At 39.2% G+C, this 17,428-nt stretch overlaps 4 protein-coding genes across 5 annotated transcripts in view; all 4 read left to right on the top strand.

Moving 5' to 3' along the window:
• LOC117374788 (dynactin subunit 6-like) overlaps nucleotides 1–17,428 on the top strand; it is a 158,489-nt gene that overhangs the window by 108,086 nt on the left and 32,975 nt on the right. The window lies entirely within an intron of this gene.
• On the top strand, nucleotides 4,128–5,438 carry LOC129456236 (uncharacterized). Of its 2 annotated transcripts, none has more exons than XM_055222067.1 (4): nucleotides 4,128–4,506; nucleotides 4,947–5,075; nucleotides 5,192–5,235; nucleotides 5,304–5,438. In XM_055222067.1, exons 1-4 carry the CDS (start codon nucleotides 4,146–4,148, stop codon nucleotides 5,424–5,426), a joined length of 657 nt encoding a protein of 218 aa, XP_055078042.1. In that variant the 5' UTR covers nucleotides 4,128–4,145; the 3' UTR covers nucleotides 5,427–5,438. The 2 variants fall into 2 exon arrangements, with proteins under 2 accessions (XP_055078042.1, XP_055077782.1); XM_055221807.1 differs by having other exon boundaries at nucleotides 4,935–5,075.
• Nucleotides 10,718–12,748, top strand: LOC129456722 (uncharacterized). Its single transcript, XM_055225840.1, has 5 exons — nucleotides 10,718–10,790; nucleotides 11,128–11,544; nucleotides 11,868–11,996; nucleotides 12,113–12,156; nucleotides 12,225–12,748. The coding sequence occupies exons 1-5, from the start codon at nucleotides 10,754–10,756 to the stop codon at nucleotides 12,345–12,347; spliced, it is 750 nt and encodes a 249-aa protein (XP_055081815.1). The 5' UTR covers nucleotides 10,718–10,753; the 3' UTR covers nucleotides 12,348–12,748.
• On the top strand, nucleotides 14,489–17,412 carry LOC129456721 (uncharacterized). Its single transcript, XM_055225837.1, has 5 exons — nucleotides 14,489–14,540; nucleotides 14,618–15,007; nucleotides 16,629–16,760; nucleotides 16,839–16,891; nucleotides 17,296–17,412. The coding sequence occupies exons 1-5, from the start codon at nucleotides 14,510–14,512 to the stop codon at nucleotides 17,410–17,412; spliced, it is 723 nt and encodes a 240-aa protein (XP_055081812.1). The 5' UTR covers nucleotides 14,489–14,509.

Here is a 17,428-nt window from a genome sequence, read left to right as displayed (position 1 = left end):
AACTTAATAGTGAAATATTCTAAGCATTAAAATATTTTCAGAAAAATGTCTTGTTGACAAAGTTTAATATTAAATTGAAATGCTCTATGCTCTACTGTACAGACATGAACTCATTTCAGTTTTCTATAATATTGTGCCTCCTTTAAATACAGTTTAATACTGAATATAGATTTTGCCTGATCCAGAGCATCTGTAGAAGTCGCTTGGACGAGCGGTGAAACGTCGTCAGTCTAAAACTTTTGTCCAGGTGACAGAATTGAATTTTTCTTTTGTTATGATCCAGAGCTCAGTGAACCTCTGAAGCCCGAGTGTGGACAGTGCTGGATTCTGCTGTTTTCTTTGTGTCCAGCCTTGACCTTAAATGTGCTGGAGTTAGATATAAACAGCAGAAATACCACAAATGTTCAACTACAGTGATAAATAACCAAATGGTTGATGTTGCAGAGACGAGTGACGGACACCGAGCCCTCTGCACAGCGTCATGGCCTGGATGGTTGATGTCAGTCTCCGTTCTTCTCTCGTGTAACATCGGCCTCATTCTGATGTACCACGTCTGTCGTAAAAAAGGTAGATTGGCAGAATTCAGAGTCAATATAATGTTGGATATTTTGAAAATCCTTGATGTCACTCGAAAAACAACATGAAGTATTCTGACGTTCTTAATATTACAACTTGTCGTAACGGAGGGTGTAGCGGACCAAAGAGTGCAGACTGGGGGCAGATTGACAGTGTTTATTGTACAGATGGAGACAAAATACAAAACTGAGGGTTGAGCTGATGGTGAGCAGGAAGCCAGGTGCCAGGATCCAGGAACGTGGAGTGCAGGGAAAAACCAAGACAGTACCAGGGCAGAGAAGCAGGGTCGGAGCAGGGCTGAATGCACACATAGGATCCGGCACCAAACACAGATAATCCAGTACGGAACAGGGTGAAGCAACACAGGCACGACAGGAACACAGGAATGAAGGGACGACGGCACAGACAGGGTGAGGACACGCAGACGATCTCACCCTGAGTGTCTTCTCCCAGCTCCTCTTATCCACGGCAGGTGTGGTGATTAGCCAGATGGGCTGCAGGTGCGCACGGGAGGAGCCGAGAGCTCCGCCCAGCTCCAGGTACAGACAAGTGAGGGAGGGGGAAGAGCACACAGGGAGACAAAACAGGAACAGAAATACACACATCATGACACAACTGCATTAACACAATATGTTTTTGAACAGATGTTTACCACCCAGTGCAAGGAAATCAAACTGCGGCATTTCAGGTAACTGTGATTATTATTATTATGATTATTATGATTATTATGATTATTATGATTATTATTATTATTATTATTATTCACTAGATGTATGTTTTTATGTTTTCTCAGATTGCTGATTTGAATTTCACACGTGTTGTGTTTAGGACCAAAGACACAAAAACACACTGAGAAAATTTGTGGAAAAGTTGATCTTTGTCAAATCTTCTTCTCTCTTCACTTTCCTTCATTTTCATTTTTAGTTGTGGCTTTTCGTGCACATGGTCCAGTCACATTACAATTCAAAATAAAGCTGCATAAAGTTGTTGCTTTGTTTTTATTTGTACTAAAATGACATGTCAAGTTGTATATTTTCTAAACAGGAGTTTTAAACAGAAGATCTGTTATTACCACAGACTGTATAAATAAATGGACAGAGCTAAACCGTTAGCCGCCACGTTCCAAACAGGAAGTGAGCATGGACGCACTTCCTCCTCCCTCTGAAAACTGCCACTGTCAGACTCGTCATTTCGGTCTTAAAATGTTCGTATTAACACACGCTACATGATCCTGGTATTTTTATTTCACTATTGTGTTTGTAAATTAAGATTTGAACATTAATAACAGACAAATCAGGCGCCTTCTTTCCCTGAGGTGGCTGGTCTTAGCAACAGGTTTGATTGACATCGTCGCTAAGTGCCCGCTCCCTGCTAAACCAGAGGTGTGTGCGGGAAGGGGCGTTACCTTCAACAGCCTCACTCCGGATTGGCTCTTTGGTTGCTATGATACTCATGGTCCAAATTCGTCCCTGTAACTGCTCTAACCTCGATGAACTTCATTTGACTGGAGCCGAACTCTGTGAGTGACGTCACACTCACTCAGTCCACGTCTTTACACAGTTCATGGTTATTACACGTGCAACAGTGTTTGGGTATAAAATGGATGCCTTATGAATTGCTCGTGAAAAAAAAAAACATTCATCTTGTTTGAAAGACGATGTTTCCAGTGGTCCAGTGTTTGACTGGGGTCCAGAATAAACACTTCTTCAGTACTTTACAAAGACGTGAGTTTGGTCACCAGGAAGTACGATCACATAAGTCCTGTGCTCAGGTCTCTGCACCGGGTTTGTGTATGAATTCTGCTGTACAAATAAAGTAGCCTTGCCTTGCGTGTGTGTGAATGTGGGTGAGACTAGGCCTGTGACTGTGTGTGTGCGGGGGTGCGTGTGTGTGTGTGTGTGTGTGTGTGTGAGTTGTATGGGGTGTGTCTTGGTCTTATAACATAAATACAGTAAACAGTGTGTGTGTGAGTCATATGAATGTGTGGGGTCACAGTTCTGGGGGCAGGGTGAGGTGGAAGGGCACGTGTGATTGTTTTCGATGTCTGTAATGTCCTTTGTGTTACATTTTTGTATGATTTAATGGACGATCACAAAACAGAGTGAGGGTTTGTCTTTGTCTGACTTCAACCACAGACCCCCAGACCAAGGGCTGCACGAGAACTGAAACAAAAGCGCTGCTAAAAAGAATGGAAACTGTTGTGGTCTGCTCTGCAAATGGTGATGCATTTACATACATGTGCAACTGTGATCATCTATGAGTTTTTCATCAGGCTGTTCACAGAGCACTAATGCCAAAAACATTTACTCATAACATCAGATTTATTGAAATAACATGCACTGTCCAGGTCATTCACTTAAAACACAGAGGTCTAAAACAAACGGGTTGTGGACTTGTAAGTTTGAAAACAAATAGCTATAAATGATCAAACTAAGTCTAAGTCTAAAATAGGACCAGGAAACCACTGAAGAAATGCAGATATGAACACAAACAGTGAAGGTGCATAAAGACTGAGGTCGACTCTTACCACTATCATTGCAATGGAAAAAAATATGACGTGCAGTTTTTGTGGTTTGATTTGATTCTTTTATTTATAAATCTTTTCATTTACATCCTGTGTGTGTGTTATTGTCTCTGTTCATGTGTGTGATGGTTCTGCTGATATATCGACTCATGTGTCTTGGTCTTGTAATATAAATACAGTAAACAGTGTAAATAGTTTTGACTCTGTAACTGCCTATTGTTTACTGTTTACATTTTATTCTGTTTTATTCTTTCTAGTATAGTCCCATGACAGATGCAGACGTCAACCTAAAAACAGGTTGACGTCTGCATCTGTCACGGGACTATACTAGATTTACTACAGACTATAGATGAACAATAACAACAAATTAAAATAGTTTGTGTCAACATGTGTTTGGTAAAAGTGACATTAATTTAGTGCCATATTTGTATGATCTGAAATGCTCCATGTTGATATCATCATACACATATAAACCACTAGAATGTGTCATTACACACCTCAGGTCTAAATGTTCCATTCAGATTGAGCCAATCACCTTTGTGCTTGAGTAACACAACCTGACCATTTATAAAACGGTGAAGAGCGAGCGCGGCGAGACTTTATCAGTAGAAGACTCTGAGGCTCATGGAGGGGCACATGTGTCTTCTGTTTGTGATGTCTGGTAAGTTTACATTCAGTTTTGTGTATTAGAGCTGTGCAATTTATCAAATGTTTGTTCAGGTCAAGGTTCAGTTATTTGTCATTGTCAGTGATAGACTTGGTCTTTTTAGACGTCTACAGACAAACTTTTGTCAGTAAAATCTTGTTTGGAGAAGATTTCAGACTTTGGAGAAAGAAATATTTTCTGTTTCTTGTGTTAAATTGTAATAATTATTATGTTATGTTCAGGAAATTAATACTGAAAGACATTTTAATTTGATTTTAATGAGACAAAAACATTGTGGTCATTCCCCAGCCCTAATGTGTGTGCTTTAACTGTCCGTGTAACTGTCCTTCAGGAGTGTCTGCTCTTGGTCCGTGGGTCTCTGGGTCAGTTGTGGATGTGATGGTGAAACCCGGAGACAACATCACTTTGTTGTGCGACTGCACATGTTCTACTGGAGTCTACACAGTGTGGTACCGCAACTGCTCTCACACAAACCAGCCCACACTGGTTCTGAAAACTTGGAAAGACAGTTTCTCCGAAGATGATCAAAATGAAATATTAAAATTGATGAATCCACTGCCTAGATTTAAGTTCGTGAAGGACTCCAGATCTAAATGCTACAACCTGCACATCACTAATATCACAGAGAACGATGGAGGATCATACTATTGTGGAACTCAGACGACTAAAGTTTTGGACAGTGATAAAATCAAATTTGAATTTGTGTACAACTATGGAAACACCACAAGAATATTATTCAGTAAGTAACATTTATTATTTATCTATACAATAGATATACATTATATATATATATATATATATATATATATATATATATATATATATATATATATATATATATATATATATATATATATATATATATATATATATATATATATATATATATATATATAATAAAGAAATTAATAGTGAAATATTCTAAGCATTAAAATATTTTCAGAAAAATGTCTTGTTGACAAAGTTTAATATTAAATTTAAATGCACTACTGTACAGACATGAACTCATTTCAGTTTTCTATAATATTGTGCCTCCTTTAAATACAGTTTAATACTGAATATAGATTTTGCCTGATCCAGAGCATCTGTAGAAGTCGCTTGGACGAGCGGTGAAACGTCGTCAGTCTAAAACTTTTGTCCAGTTGACAGAATTGAATTTTTCTTTAGATAAGGATCCAGAGCTCAGTGAACCTCTGAAGCCCGAGTGTGGACAGTGCTGGATTCTGCTGTTTTCTGTGTGTCCAGCCCTGAGCCTTCTGTCCATTGTGCTGCTCGTGTTTGTGATTTATTCAGAATGTTTTAAACAAGGTACATTCATATTTCATAGTTTGAAGTGCACACAAAGAAGAAAAGTCATTTTACACTTAAGTCTGTCATAAAAGTAACCTGTATTTTGTTTTGTGAAAATGTTGTATATTTTGTAGACGTGAAAAGAGCAGAGACCAGAGTTCAGATGAGCCAGAGCGAGGTAACACTTGTATATTTTGACTGTTTGGTGTTATAAGTTTTAACACATTTGCTGAATGTCATTTCTAGGATGGAGATGTGTGTTACGCTGCTTTAGAAATCCGCCAAAAATCACAAAGACCAAAGAGAAAGAAAAACACCCCTGACTCTGATTTCTGCACATATTCTGCCATCAAAACCTCTCAAGAATGAAATACAAAGAATTACTGAAAAATAGATTTGTCGTATCTTTTTTATGGCGATTTGTTTCAAACAATATATTTCCTTGACCAAATGTTTATTTCTTCATCTTAACTAACACTTTTTTTGCATCTTTTAAAAAACTAAACAGTGTGATGTTTGCTCTGAAAACACATTTTAAAAATGGAAGGCCTCAACCTGAAAGTCATTTAACCTTAAACATGTTTACTCATTCTGTAAACCTTTTTTATTCAGTTGCAGCACACATGAAACAAAAGTTGTTGTATTGTGTTGTGTCCTCACATCCGCACGAGGCAGCAGCTGTGTCAGTTTTTCAGAGCTCGTGTCTGTCCCATGTTTTATTTTATATCATGTCTCCTCAGGTGAGACACATTAGTTCTACTGGTGTCACTGAGTTTTCTCTGTCACCTGGTGTTTGCATGTTCTACTTGAAAATGATGCTGTTATAAATAAATAATTGGATAATCGTGTGGATTATTTATAAGAAACAAGGACACAAGAGTCTTATTAAATTTACTTTTGTTACACTTTATAATAACTACACCTTAACTAGCCTCAATAAAGGATGAAGAAAGACTTAATTCATTATGAACTCATTGTTTATTAGTTAATAACACTGGTAGTTTGGGTTAGAGTAATAATGAAGTATTTATTAATGCTGAATTATTCTTAGTAAACTATTGTTCTCTATAAATGAAGTCTTTATGAAGGTTTATTAGGTGTAGTTATTGTAAAATGTCACTGTTTGGGGCCAGTCTTTACTTTGTGAAGAATCACTTTTGTAATTCCTATGACCTGTTCAAATCTCAGTAAAAGTCACAGATGTTCAGGCCCTCGTCAAACTTCAAAACACTTTTCACACATTATAAGCATCAAGTATAATCTTTTTGGTCTGGAAATCAGCAAATTATGAAATGATATGTTTTTTACAGTTTTAGAGCAACACGTGTTAATATTTTAAGTTGTTTTTGTCTTTTGAGTTTTTTAAATAAAAGCCACTGACTTTGTACCATCAGAAAAATGACTCACTTTGAGATGAAATGACCTCAGGTTTGGTGTCTATAATCCACACTGGTTGTCCAAGTGAGAGTTGAGGAAGATCTCTCACACAATGTCTCCTGTTGAAACTACAACTGTCCTTAAACTTCATTTCTTTCTCTCTCTTCTTCACTGAAGTGCTGTCTGACAGGTTTGGCACGAGCAAAGAGGGAAGCTGAGGTGCAGGTGTGCGGAGTCTCCGGCCCAGACAGACTTGTGCTGAGCTATGTCTGTTAGCCAATGGTGCAGCTTTGTAAGATAAAAGTGCAAGATATGGGTCTTTTGCTTTCTTTAACAGTTGTTTGGACATGTTCTGCGTCACCATTTTGTAACAAGTATAATGGTTATAGACTGTAGCAGTAGTATTAGTAGTAGTAGCCAGCAATGTCCTATGAAAACAACAACAGCACAGATTGTTGGGCTACAGAAGACTGAGGACGCCTCGTACGGAGAGTGGACACAGACTGCATGTTGTTTTAAGGTGGTACCATATATCGTGCAAACATAGGACTTTTGTTACTGTGCTTGAAATCGTAGGCTACTGCAAAGTCTTTGAACTGTTGGCTTAAAAACTGAGGCCCACTGTCGCTGTCGAAAAATCTTTGGAATCCCATGTCTGGAGAACTGACTTTATGTGGACTATGATGTCCTCTGATCTTGTGAGAGTCAGTTTGGCCAGTATAAAAAGATCTGCTCCCATTTTTTACCTTGGTCTCTTAGGAAGTTCTCTGGGCATTAAGGACTCCACTGGGTTAGCACATTCTTTACTGTGCAGTTTCTCACCAGTTCATTGATTTGGCGACTCAGACCAGGGCACCAGATTGTCTCTCTCGGTCTCTCTACATCGAGACATTCCCTGATGTCCCTTGTGTAAGACTTTAAGGACAGAGTGGCACATGGTACGTGAGATAACTAGTCTGGAGCCTTTCAGTAACAGTTCACCACATACAGTTAGGCTGTAGTGTGGCCAGCCTCTCTGACAAAATGACTTGACTTCTCAACAAACACCGTCTGACTTTAGCTGTTCTTTTAGTTGTGTGACATACTTTGGGCTAACAGGCAGACAGTGTATTATTTCATCTACATGTTTGTGTCTGTGTCTGTCAACAGCAACAGTTCTGCTGTGGCTTTTGAGTCTGTGTCTTGATTGACAGCCGCCCTAGACAGTGTCTCTGCTGTGAAGAGAGCTTTAAGAGCTTTATCTGGCGTATGTGAGAGTCACGTATCTCATAAGTCTGAGGAGGAAAGGCCATTGGACCGTGGATGGAGGCTTGTTGACCAAGCAGGATAACAAGTGGCTGATGGTCAGTCTGTAAGGAGAAGTGGCCCCCGATGAGAAAATCTTTTCACATCCTAAACAGTGTCTCTGTTAAAGATTGTGACACAATCTTTTTGAAACAGGACTGCTCCCAGTCCATAGGAAGAGGCATCTGCTGAAAGTTTCAGCTCTGTTAGAGTCATACAATGTGAGAACCAGAGTTGATGTCAGATTGTTTTGGGTTTTTTTGCTACTGAAATGCTTTTTTTTGTACACTACTCCAAATCCACTGTCTTTTCTTAGACAGTAGGTCTTTCTCAGCGTGGGATTAACTTTCTTAGCTGGTTAACCATCCTGAGAAAGCTGCAGGCCTCACACACGTTTGGCGACTCCTTCATTGCTGTCACAGGTCTCACTGTGGTTTTAGTCCATCTGCAGAAAGGACAAATGGACAAATGGACAAATGGATGTTTGCTCAGTTCAGATTTCGTCTTGTTCAGTGTGACACTGGTGTCTTGTAGTTTGTTGAGGACTGTGTGTGTTAAAGCCTTTTGTTGTTGTTGGTCCTGTCCCCAAATGAGTGGTATTACTGTTGTTATTACATGTAATTATTTATCATTAAGTATATTTATTTATTTATTCATTATGTTGATGATGCTATTTTATGTTCTAGTTTTAGCTTTTAGGATCTCCAGTGTTTCTTCTGTAGGACCCCTCTGCTGCAGGCGGCTCTTTGCTCCTGGTGTAAACGGCTCCACTGATTGTTCTTCTTCAACAGGTTCATCTCTACTCATCCTCATTTATCTGTACTTAACCTTATGTATTTTAGCCTGTGAGTGTGTGAGAGATCAAAAGGCCCTGACCTGTGGGGTGCCCCAGGGGTCAATCTTGGGACCCCTGTTGTTCAGTCTTTACATGCTGCTGTTAGGTCAGTTAATACGCAGCAATAATGTGTCCTACCACAAGTCTGCAGATGACACTCAGATCTATGTCTCACTGCAGCAGGTGAATATGGACCAGTGGATTCACTCACTGCATCAACAGATCAGTGTGTGGAGGAAAAACAACTTTCTCCAGATAAACTCAGACAAGACTGAAATCATCATCTTTGGCCCACAGAAACAGACAGAAAGTGTCAGCAGTCTCCTCCAGTCTCTCTCTCTAAAACCTTCAAATCAGGCTAGAAATCTAGGGGTAATAATGGACTCAGACTTGAACTTTAACAGCCACATCAAATCAATAACATCTGCAGCTTTTTACCACCTAAAAACCATTTCACAAATCAAAGGTTTACTGTCAAAATCAGACTTGGAAAGACTTATCCTGCATTTGTGTCCAGTAGATTAGATGACTGTGACGTCCTGTTCACTGGCCTCTCCAAACGAGCCTTAAGACAGAACAGAACATCCAGAACACTGCTGCTCAGGTCAGGTCTAGAACCAGGAAGTACTTCACACATGCGTCCTGTGCTCAGGTCTCTGCACTGGCTTCCTGTGGCACAGAGAATAGATTTTAAAGCAGCTCTGCTGGTAAACAAGTCTCATGGCCTAGTACCAAAGTACATCTCTGACATGTTAGTGCCATAAGAACCATCTCACACTCTGAGGACGTCAGGGACCGGCCTCCTGCTGGTGCCAGAGTCAGGACTAAACATGGAGAATCAGAGTTTCAGTTTTATGCAGCTAAAACCTGGAACAATCTTCCTGAAAATGTAAGACAGGCCTCTATTATGACAATATTTAAATCCAGACTAGCTGTGCATGTGACTGAAAGGCTTTTATTCTGCACTCTTCTCTTTTGTATGAATTGTGCTTGAGACGGTCCCTGTGACTGTGTGTGAGTTGTGTGAATGTGTGGGGTCGGGATTGTTTTTAATGACCATAAAACCCTTTGTGTTACATTTACGTATGAAACTTTATTTATAAAGTTTGATTTGATGATATAATAGACAATCACAAAACAAAGTGAGGTTTTGTCCTTATCTAACTTCAACCAAGGGCTGCACAAGAACTGAAACAAGTTTTGGTGTTAAACAATTTTAAAACATCCGTCAAAAAGCGCTGCCAAAAAGAATGGAAACTGTTGTGGTCTGCTCTGCAAATGGTGATGCATTTACATACATGTGCAACTGTGATCATCTACGAGTTTTTCATCAGGCTGTTCACAGAGCACTAATGCCAAAAACATTTACTCATAACATCAGATTTATTGAAATAACATGCACTGTCCAGTTCATTCACTTAAAACACAGAGGTCTAAAACAAACGGGTTGTGGACTTGTGTGTGAAAACAAATAGCTATAAATGATCAAACTAAGTCTAAGTCTAAAATAGGACCAGGAAACCACTGAAGAAATGCAGATATGAACACAAACAGTGAAGGTGCATAAAGACTGAGGTCGACTCTTACCACTATCATTGCAATGGAAAAAAATATGACGTGCAGTTTTTGTGGTTTGATTTGATTCTTTTATTCGTAAATCTTTTCATTTACATCCTGTGTGTGTGTTATTGTCTCTGTTCATGTGTGTGATGGTTCTGCTGATATATCGACTCATGTGTCTTGGTCTTGTAATATAAATACAGTAAACAGTGTAAATAGTTTTGACTCTGTAACTGCCTGTTGTTTACTGTTTACATTTTATTCTGTTTTATTCTTTCTAGTATAGTCCCATGACAGATGCAGACGTCAACCTAAAAACAGGTTGACGTCTGCATCTGTCACAGGACTATACTAGATTTACTACAGACTATAGATGAACAATAACAACAAATTAAAATAGTTTCTGTCAACATGTGTTTGGTAAAAGTGACATTAATTTAGCTATGCCATCTGAAATGCTCCATGTTGATATCATCATACACATATAAACCACTAGAATGTGTCATTACACACCTCAGGTCTAAATGTTCCATTCAGATTGAGCCAATCACCTTTGTGCTTGAGTAACACAACCTGATAATTTGTAAAACGGTGAAGAGCGAGCGCGGCGAGACTTTATCAGTAGAAGACTCTGAGGCTCATGGAGGGGCACATGTGTCTTCTGTTTGTGATGTCTGGTAAGTTTACATTCAGTTTTGTGTATTAGAGCTGTGCAATTTATCAAATGTTTGTTCAGGTCAAGGTTCAGTTATTTGTCATTGTCAGTGATAGACTTGGTCTTTTTAGACGTCTACAGACAAACTTTTGTCAGTAAAATCTTGTTTGGAGAAGATTTCAGACTTTGGAGAAAGAAATATTTTCTGTTTCTTGTGTTAAATTGTAATAATTATTATGTTATGTTCAGGAAATGAATACTGAAAGACATTTTAATTTGATTTTAATGAGACAAAAACATTGTGGTCATTCCCCAGCCCTAATGTGTGTGCTTTAACTGTCCGTGTAACTGTCCTTCAGGAGTGTCTGTTCTTGGTCCGTGGGTCTCTGGGTCAGTTGTGGATGTGATGGTGAAACCCGGAGACAACATCACTTTGTTGTGCGACTGCACATGTTCTACTGGAGTCTACACAGTGTGGTACCGCAACTGCTCTCACACAAACCAGCCCACACTGGTCCTGAATACTTGGAAAGACAGTTTATACCCAATGGATCAAAATTACATATCAAAACTGATGAACCCACTGCCTGGATTTAAGTTAGTGAAGGACTCCAGATCTAAATGCTACAACCTGCACATCACTAATATCACAGAGAACGATGGAGGATCATACTATTGTGGAACTGAGGACAGACAAGTTTTGTATGACAATAAAACTGGAATCAAACGTGAATTTGTGTACAACTATGGAAGCACCACAACAAGAATACTATTCAGTAAGTATATAAATATATATATATATATCTTTATGCTTTAAAGAAGGAACTTAATAGTGAAATATTCTAAGCATTAAAATATTTTCAGAAAAATGTCTTGTTGACAAAGTTTAATATTAAATTTAAATGCTCTACTGTACAGACATGAACTCATTTCAGTTTTCTATAATATTGTGCCTCCTTTAAATACAGTTTAATACTGAATATAGATTTTGCCTGATCCAGAGCATCTGTAGAAGTCGCTTGGACGAGCGGTGAAACGTCGTCAGTCTAAAACTTTTGTCCAGTTGACAGAATTGAATTTTTCTTTTGTTATGATCCAGAGCTCAGTGAACCTCTGAAGCCCGAGTGTGGACAGTGCTGGATTCTGCTGTTTTCTGTGTGTCCAGCCCTGAGCCTTCTGTCCATTGTGCTGCTCGTGTTTGTGATTTATTCAGAATGTTTTAAACAAGGTACATTCATATTTCATAGTTTGAAGTGCACACAAAGAAGAAAAGTCATTTTACACTTAAGTCTGTCATAAAAGTAACCTGTATTTTGTTTTGTGAAAATGTTGTATATTTTGTAGACGTGAAAAGAGCAGAGACCAGAGTTCAGATGAGCCAGAGCGAGGTAACACTTGTACATTTTGACTGTTTGGTGTTATAAGTTTTAACACATTTGCTGAATGTCATTTCTAGGATGGAGATGTGTGTTACGCCGCTTTAGAAATCCGCCAAACATCACAAAGACCAAAGAGAAAGAAAAACACCCCTGACTCTGATTTCTGCACATATTCTGCCATCAAAACCTCTCAAGAATGAAATGCAAAGAATTATTGAAAAATAGATTTTAGGTTAAGGTGCACTTCATTGTTCCTGTAAAGAATTTTTTCCTCTGCATTTGACCCATCCTTCAATGCCTCAGGAGCGGTGGGTGCACAGTGCCTTGGGACCCAGCTCTGTGATCTTGTTGCTGGGTTTGGTCGGGACTAACTTTGCTGTAGGATTTGACTCATGGTGCATGTTTGATGGGGGAAACCGGAGTACCTGGGGGAAAACCCACTCAGACACAGGGAGAACGTGCAAACTCAGCACAAAAAGACCCATGCAACCCAAGGATCGAAACTGGTACCTTCTTGCTGTGAGGCGTGAGTGTTAGCCTCTCACCTACTGTGCCACATGTCATGTCTTTTTTATGTCAGGTCTTTTCAAACTTTACATTTCCGTGGCCCAATTTTACATACATTTATTTAAAGTAACTTACATGTTTTTTAAAAATGAATACGAAACTTTGGTGTTGTAATTAATTGTCTGGAAGTGAGGCCATGCAGAGCTTCTTATTTGGACTTTTATCTGCTGTTCCAACTAAACACTGTGACGTTTACTCTGAAAGGACATTTTAAAAATCAAAGGCCTCAACCTGAAAGTCATTTAACTTTACACATGTTTACTCATTCTGTAAAGCTTTTTTTTTTATTCAGTTGCAGCACTCATGCAACAAAAGCTATTGTATTTTAATATGTGCAGCAGCGTTTCACTGAGCTCTCTCTGTAACATGTTTGCACGTTCTACTTGAAAATAATGCTACATTAAAAATAAATAATTTGGTAAAAATGACTCTATCATTAAATGTTGGACTTAGACTTCATAATAAGTACACAATAGGCTAATAAAGGATGAAGAAAATAGTTATATATCCAGGCTTTGTAACTAGGGTTAAGGTATTAATTAAGTAGTTATTAATCATTCTTATTAAACTATTTGTTCTTTATAAATTACACACAGGGTCACGATCGGACAGTGTAGAGTCACAGGAATCTGACACTAGAAAACACATAAATGGAGGAGTACGGTTTCTTCACTTTCAAAACCCACTGATGGTTGGTTGCCATGGGAACAGTTTCTAAGCTTAATTATGAGTTTCCCAACATGTAATGGACAATCACAAAACAAAGGGAGTTTTTTTTTTTCTTGGTCTCACTTCACAAACCCCCAGACCGAGATCTGAAAGAAGCTGCACAAGTGAACTGCAAAATGACAAAACACAGAAGTTCTCAAACTTTTCACACCAAATACCAAAGAAAATTGTACCTTCCGAGTACCTCCAGATACAACCAGGTCTAAACTAAGGTCTATAAAAGCGTTACACCATTGCTACAGCTGTTCTAAACCTGCATTAACCAAATAAATAAAAGTGGATCTTATTAACTGACTAAACTTAACACTAGAATTGAAGACAGTAGAGGAGGATCTATGGCATAAATGGCAGGCTTCAAAATCCAGACAGACTTCCCCTTTCATTGAAGACTTGTGGTTTTTCGTTGAAGACCTGCAGTTCAGGCTGGCCCCATAGTGGTGCACTAAGCCACAGCAGGTCAAATCTAATCGTCTTTAAGAATAACTTGTGTGACAGTTGAAAACGCTGATCATTTGAAAAAAAAAAAACAGGAAGAGATGTAAGGTAGATTTTCACCGTAATGTTTTTGTTCAGTCTGAAAAAATACAAGTCAAAATACACTGCCTGGCCAAAAAAAAAGTCACCACCTGGATTTAACTAAGTAAAAAGGTTGAGTTTGGTGCAGTTGGTCCGGTCTAGGTTCAGCAGAATGAGGTCAGCTGACACCTGAATAAACTGAATGACCAGGTTGTTCCGTCAATGGATTTGTTCTTCCCTGATGACACGGGGCGTATTCCAAGATGACAATGCAGGATTCATCGGGCTCAAATTGTGTCCAGCAGTAATCTGACCAGAACTGAAGAAGCGGCTTGGACGAGCAGCGAAACATCATCACTCCTACATCCTCCTACTTTTGTTTTTTACTGTATAAAAAAATCGATTTACTCTTTTACACTGGAAGAAATGGGTCAGAAACACCCACAAATCTCCGTGTTCCATTTGTTCAGCACTTCCTTTACTGTAAATGCAAAAACCCTGCCTTTGATATCATACGTGAGCTGAACTTTCTCACAGTGTCTGCGCATCCATGGACATGATTATGATACTTTTAATATCTGGTAATCTTAAGTCATTTTGTGGCATTTGACGAAGCCGTTGAGTACTTCCTTTAACCTCATTTTGTCTCTTCTTTCAGGTTTGGCGCAGCCCTCGGTCTGGGGGTCTGTGCTTAAAGTGAGACCAGGACAAAACCTCACTTTGTTTTGTGATTGCTCATTAGACATTGGGACACTCATAATCTGGCAAAGAAACTGTTCCCACTCCAACCAGCCGTCATTGGTTTTGAACGTGAAGAAGTCCTACTCGCCGCGTACGTCCGAGAATCCGATGAGTCCGCTGCCTCGCTTTCAATTCGTGAAAAATCAGTCGTCGAATTCCTATGATTTGCAAATTACCAATGTCACAGAATCAGATGAAGGTTTGTACTTTTGTGGAACTGAGAGACGCAAACTGGAGAAAATAAATAACACAATATCTTCAACGTATGTGCACACTTATGGGAAAGCCACAACAAGAATACAACTGAGTAAGTACAGTATTATCATTCGCACCATGAAGAGAATGTGTTGTTAATATAATAAGTATCTGAACACCCTGTGATTCTGTAAGTTCTCCCACTTAGAAATCATGGAGGGGTCTGAAATTTTCCTCTTAGGTCCATGTTTACTGTGAGAGACATAATCTAAAATAAATCTGGAAATCAAATTTGTATGATTTTTAAAATAATTTATTTGTATGTTACTGCTGCAAATAAGTATTTGAACACCTGAGAAAATCAATGTTAATATTTAGTACAGTAGCCTTTGTTTGCATTTACAGAGGTCAAATGTTTCCTGTAGTTTTTCACCAGGTTTGCACAAACTGCAGGAGGGATTTTGGCCCACTCCTCCACACAGATCTTCTCTAGATCAGGCAGGTTTCTGGGCTGTCGCTGAGAAACACAGAGTTTGAGCTCCCTCCAAAGATTTTCTATTGTTTTTAGGTCTGGAGACTGGCTAGGCCACTCCAGAACCTTGATGTGCTTCTTACAGAGCCACTCCTTGGTTATCCTGGCTGTGCTTTGGGTCATTGTCATGTTGGAAGACCCAGCCACGACCCATCTTCAATCCTCTAACTGAGGGAAGGAGGTTGTTCCCCAAAATCTCACAATTCATGGCCCAGGTCATCCTCTCCTTAATACAGTGCAGTCGTCCTGTCCCATGTGCAGAAAAACACCCCCAAAGCATGATGTTTCCACCCCCATGCTTCACAGTAGGGATGGTGTTCTTTGGATGGTACTCGTCATTCATCTTCAAACACGGCGAGTGGAATTAAGACCAAAAAGTTCTATTTTGGTCACATCTGACAACATGACTTTCTCCCATGACTCCTCTGGATCATCCAAATGGTCATTGTCAAACTTAAGACGGGCCTGGACATGTCCTGGTTTAATCAGGGGAACCTTCCGTGCCATGCATGATTTTAAACCATGACGTCTTAGTGTATTACTAACAGTAACCTTGGAAACGGTGGTCTCAGCTCTTTTCAGGTCATTGACCAGCTCCTCCCGTGTAGTTCTGGGTTGATTCCTCACCTTTCTTAGGATCATTGAGACCCCACGAGGTGAGATCTTTCATGGAGCCCCAGTCTGAGGGAGATTGACAGTCATGTTTAGCTTCTTCCATTTTCTAATAATTGCTCCAACAGTGGATCTTTTTTCATCAAGCTGCTTGGCAATTGCCCCATAGCCCTTTCCAGCCTTGTGGAGGTCTACAATTTTGTCTCTTGTGCATTTTGACAGTTTGGTCTTGGCCATGTTAGTAGTTGGAGTCTTACTGATTGTATGGGGTGGACAGGTGTCTTTATGCAGCTAACGACCTCAAACAGGAGCTTCTAATTTAGGATAATAAATGGAGTGTAGGTGGACTTTTTAAAGGTGGACTAACAGGTCTTTGAGGGTCAGAATTCTAGCTGATCGACAGGTGTTCAAATACTTACATGCAGCAGTAACATATAAATAAGTTATTTAAAAAATCATACAATGTGATTTCCAGATTATTTTTTTTTTATGTCTCTCACAGTGGACATGCACCTAAGATGAAAATTTGTGGGAGAACTTGCAAAATCACAGGATGTTTAAATACTTATCTACCTCACTGTATGTCTAGTATCTGCTGTTACGACAAACAAGCCTCACCTGAAGAACTGTGATGTCTGCTGGAAACTGCTGTACGTTTTGTGTCCAACTACAGCCCTTCTGTCCTGCCTGACCGTGTCGTGTGTGCTCTGCTACCACATCAGTAAATCTTGAAATAATAATAGTTTTTTCAGGGTATAAACATGCATGAATACTTATGTAGTTTTGCTTTATTTCACAGACAAAATGAGGAAAGTTCGCGCAAAACCAAATGGAGCATCAAATGGAGAAACGGTAAAAGTTATCTCTGAATACTGAAGCGTAAAGAAGTAGATGTGTGAATGTTTACGTCAGCTACCTGTTCGTCATATAGACTCGCGTGTTTCAGTACAACAACATCCTATTTGCTCAGTTTTGACAGGACATTTGTGGTCAGCGCGTCTGTTTTACGATAACTTGTTGTTCAGTGACAGGAAACGTGTCTCTGTTTCTAAGTAGGTCAACCGTGCTATTATTGTTGTCCCTATTTCTTACTAAAAAGACTTTAATTTAATTTCAAACACCTAAATCCATTCCTTTCTACGTCTTAATCAATGTTTTTTGTTACAGCTTCAAAAAAAAAATTGACCTTTGAGCTGTAGTTTTGCTCAAAGACTAACCATTTTTCGTCTTACATGTTTTGTAATGTGTAATTTCAGGATGAAGATGTGTGTTACGCCGCTTTAGATATCCGCCAAACCTCACAGAGACAGCGGAAAACAAGCTCCCATGCTGATTTCTGCACATACTCTGCTGTTAAGACTTCCAGAGAATGAAGTACTTGTATATTTA

Source organism: Periophthalmus magnuspinnatus, chromosome 1, assembly GCF_009829125.3.
Source record: "Periophthalmus magnuspinnatus isolate fPerMag1 chromosome 1, fPerMag1.2.pri, whole genome shotgun sequence".
In the NCBI taxonomy this organism is placed as follows: domain Eukaryota; kingdom Metazoa; phylum Chordata; class Actinopteri; order Gobiiformes; family Gobiidae; genus Periophthalmus; species Periophthalmus magnuspinnatus.
Note: the sequence above shows the minus strand (reverse complement) of the source record. Positions and strands in the feature narration are given on the sequence as shown.

Bases quoted from the DNA above. Each gene is read 5' to 3' on its own strand.
- LOC129456236 (XM_055221807.1), top strand. From the start codon at position 4,146: ATGGTGAAACCCGGAGACAACATCACTTTGTTGTGCGACTGCACATGT. The intron at 5,076-5,191 runs GTACATTCATAT...TATATTTTGTAG, and splicing joins TTCAGAATGTTTTAAACAAG to ACGTGAAAAGAGCAGAGACC. The intron at 5,236-5,303 runs GTAACACTTGTA...TGTCATTTCTAG, and splicing joins TTCAGATGAGCCAGAGCGAG to GATGGAGATGTGTGTTACGC.
- LOC129456722 (XM_055225840.1), top strand. From the start codon at position 10,754: ATGGAGGGGCACATGTGTCTTCTGTTTGTGATGTCTG. The intron at 10,791-11,127 runs GTAAGTTTACAT...ACTGTCCTTCAG, and splicing joins TCTTCTGTTTGTGATGTCTG to GAGTGTCTGTTCTTGGTCCG. The intron at 12,157-12,224 runs GTAACACTTGTA...TGTCATTTCTAG, and splicing joins TTCAGATGAGCCAGAGCGAG to GATGGAGATGTGTGTTACGC.
- LOC129456721 (XM_055225837.1), top strand. From the start codon at position 14,510: ATGGACATGATTATGATACTTTTAATATCTG. The intron at 14,541-14,617 runs GTAATCTTAAGT...CTCTTCTTTCAG, and splicing joins TATGATACTTTTAATATCTG to GTTTGGCGCAGCCCTCGGTC. The intron at 16,892-17,295 runs GTAAAAGTTATC...GTGTAATTTCAG, and splicing joins GAGCATCAAATGGAGAAACG to GATGAAGATGTGTGTTACGC.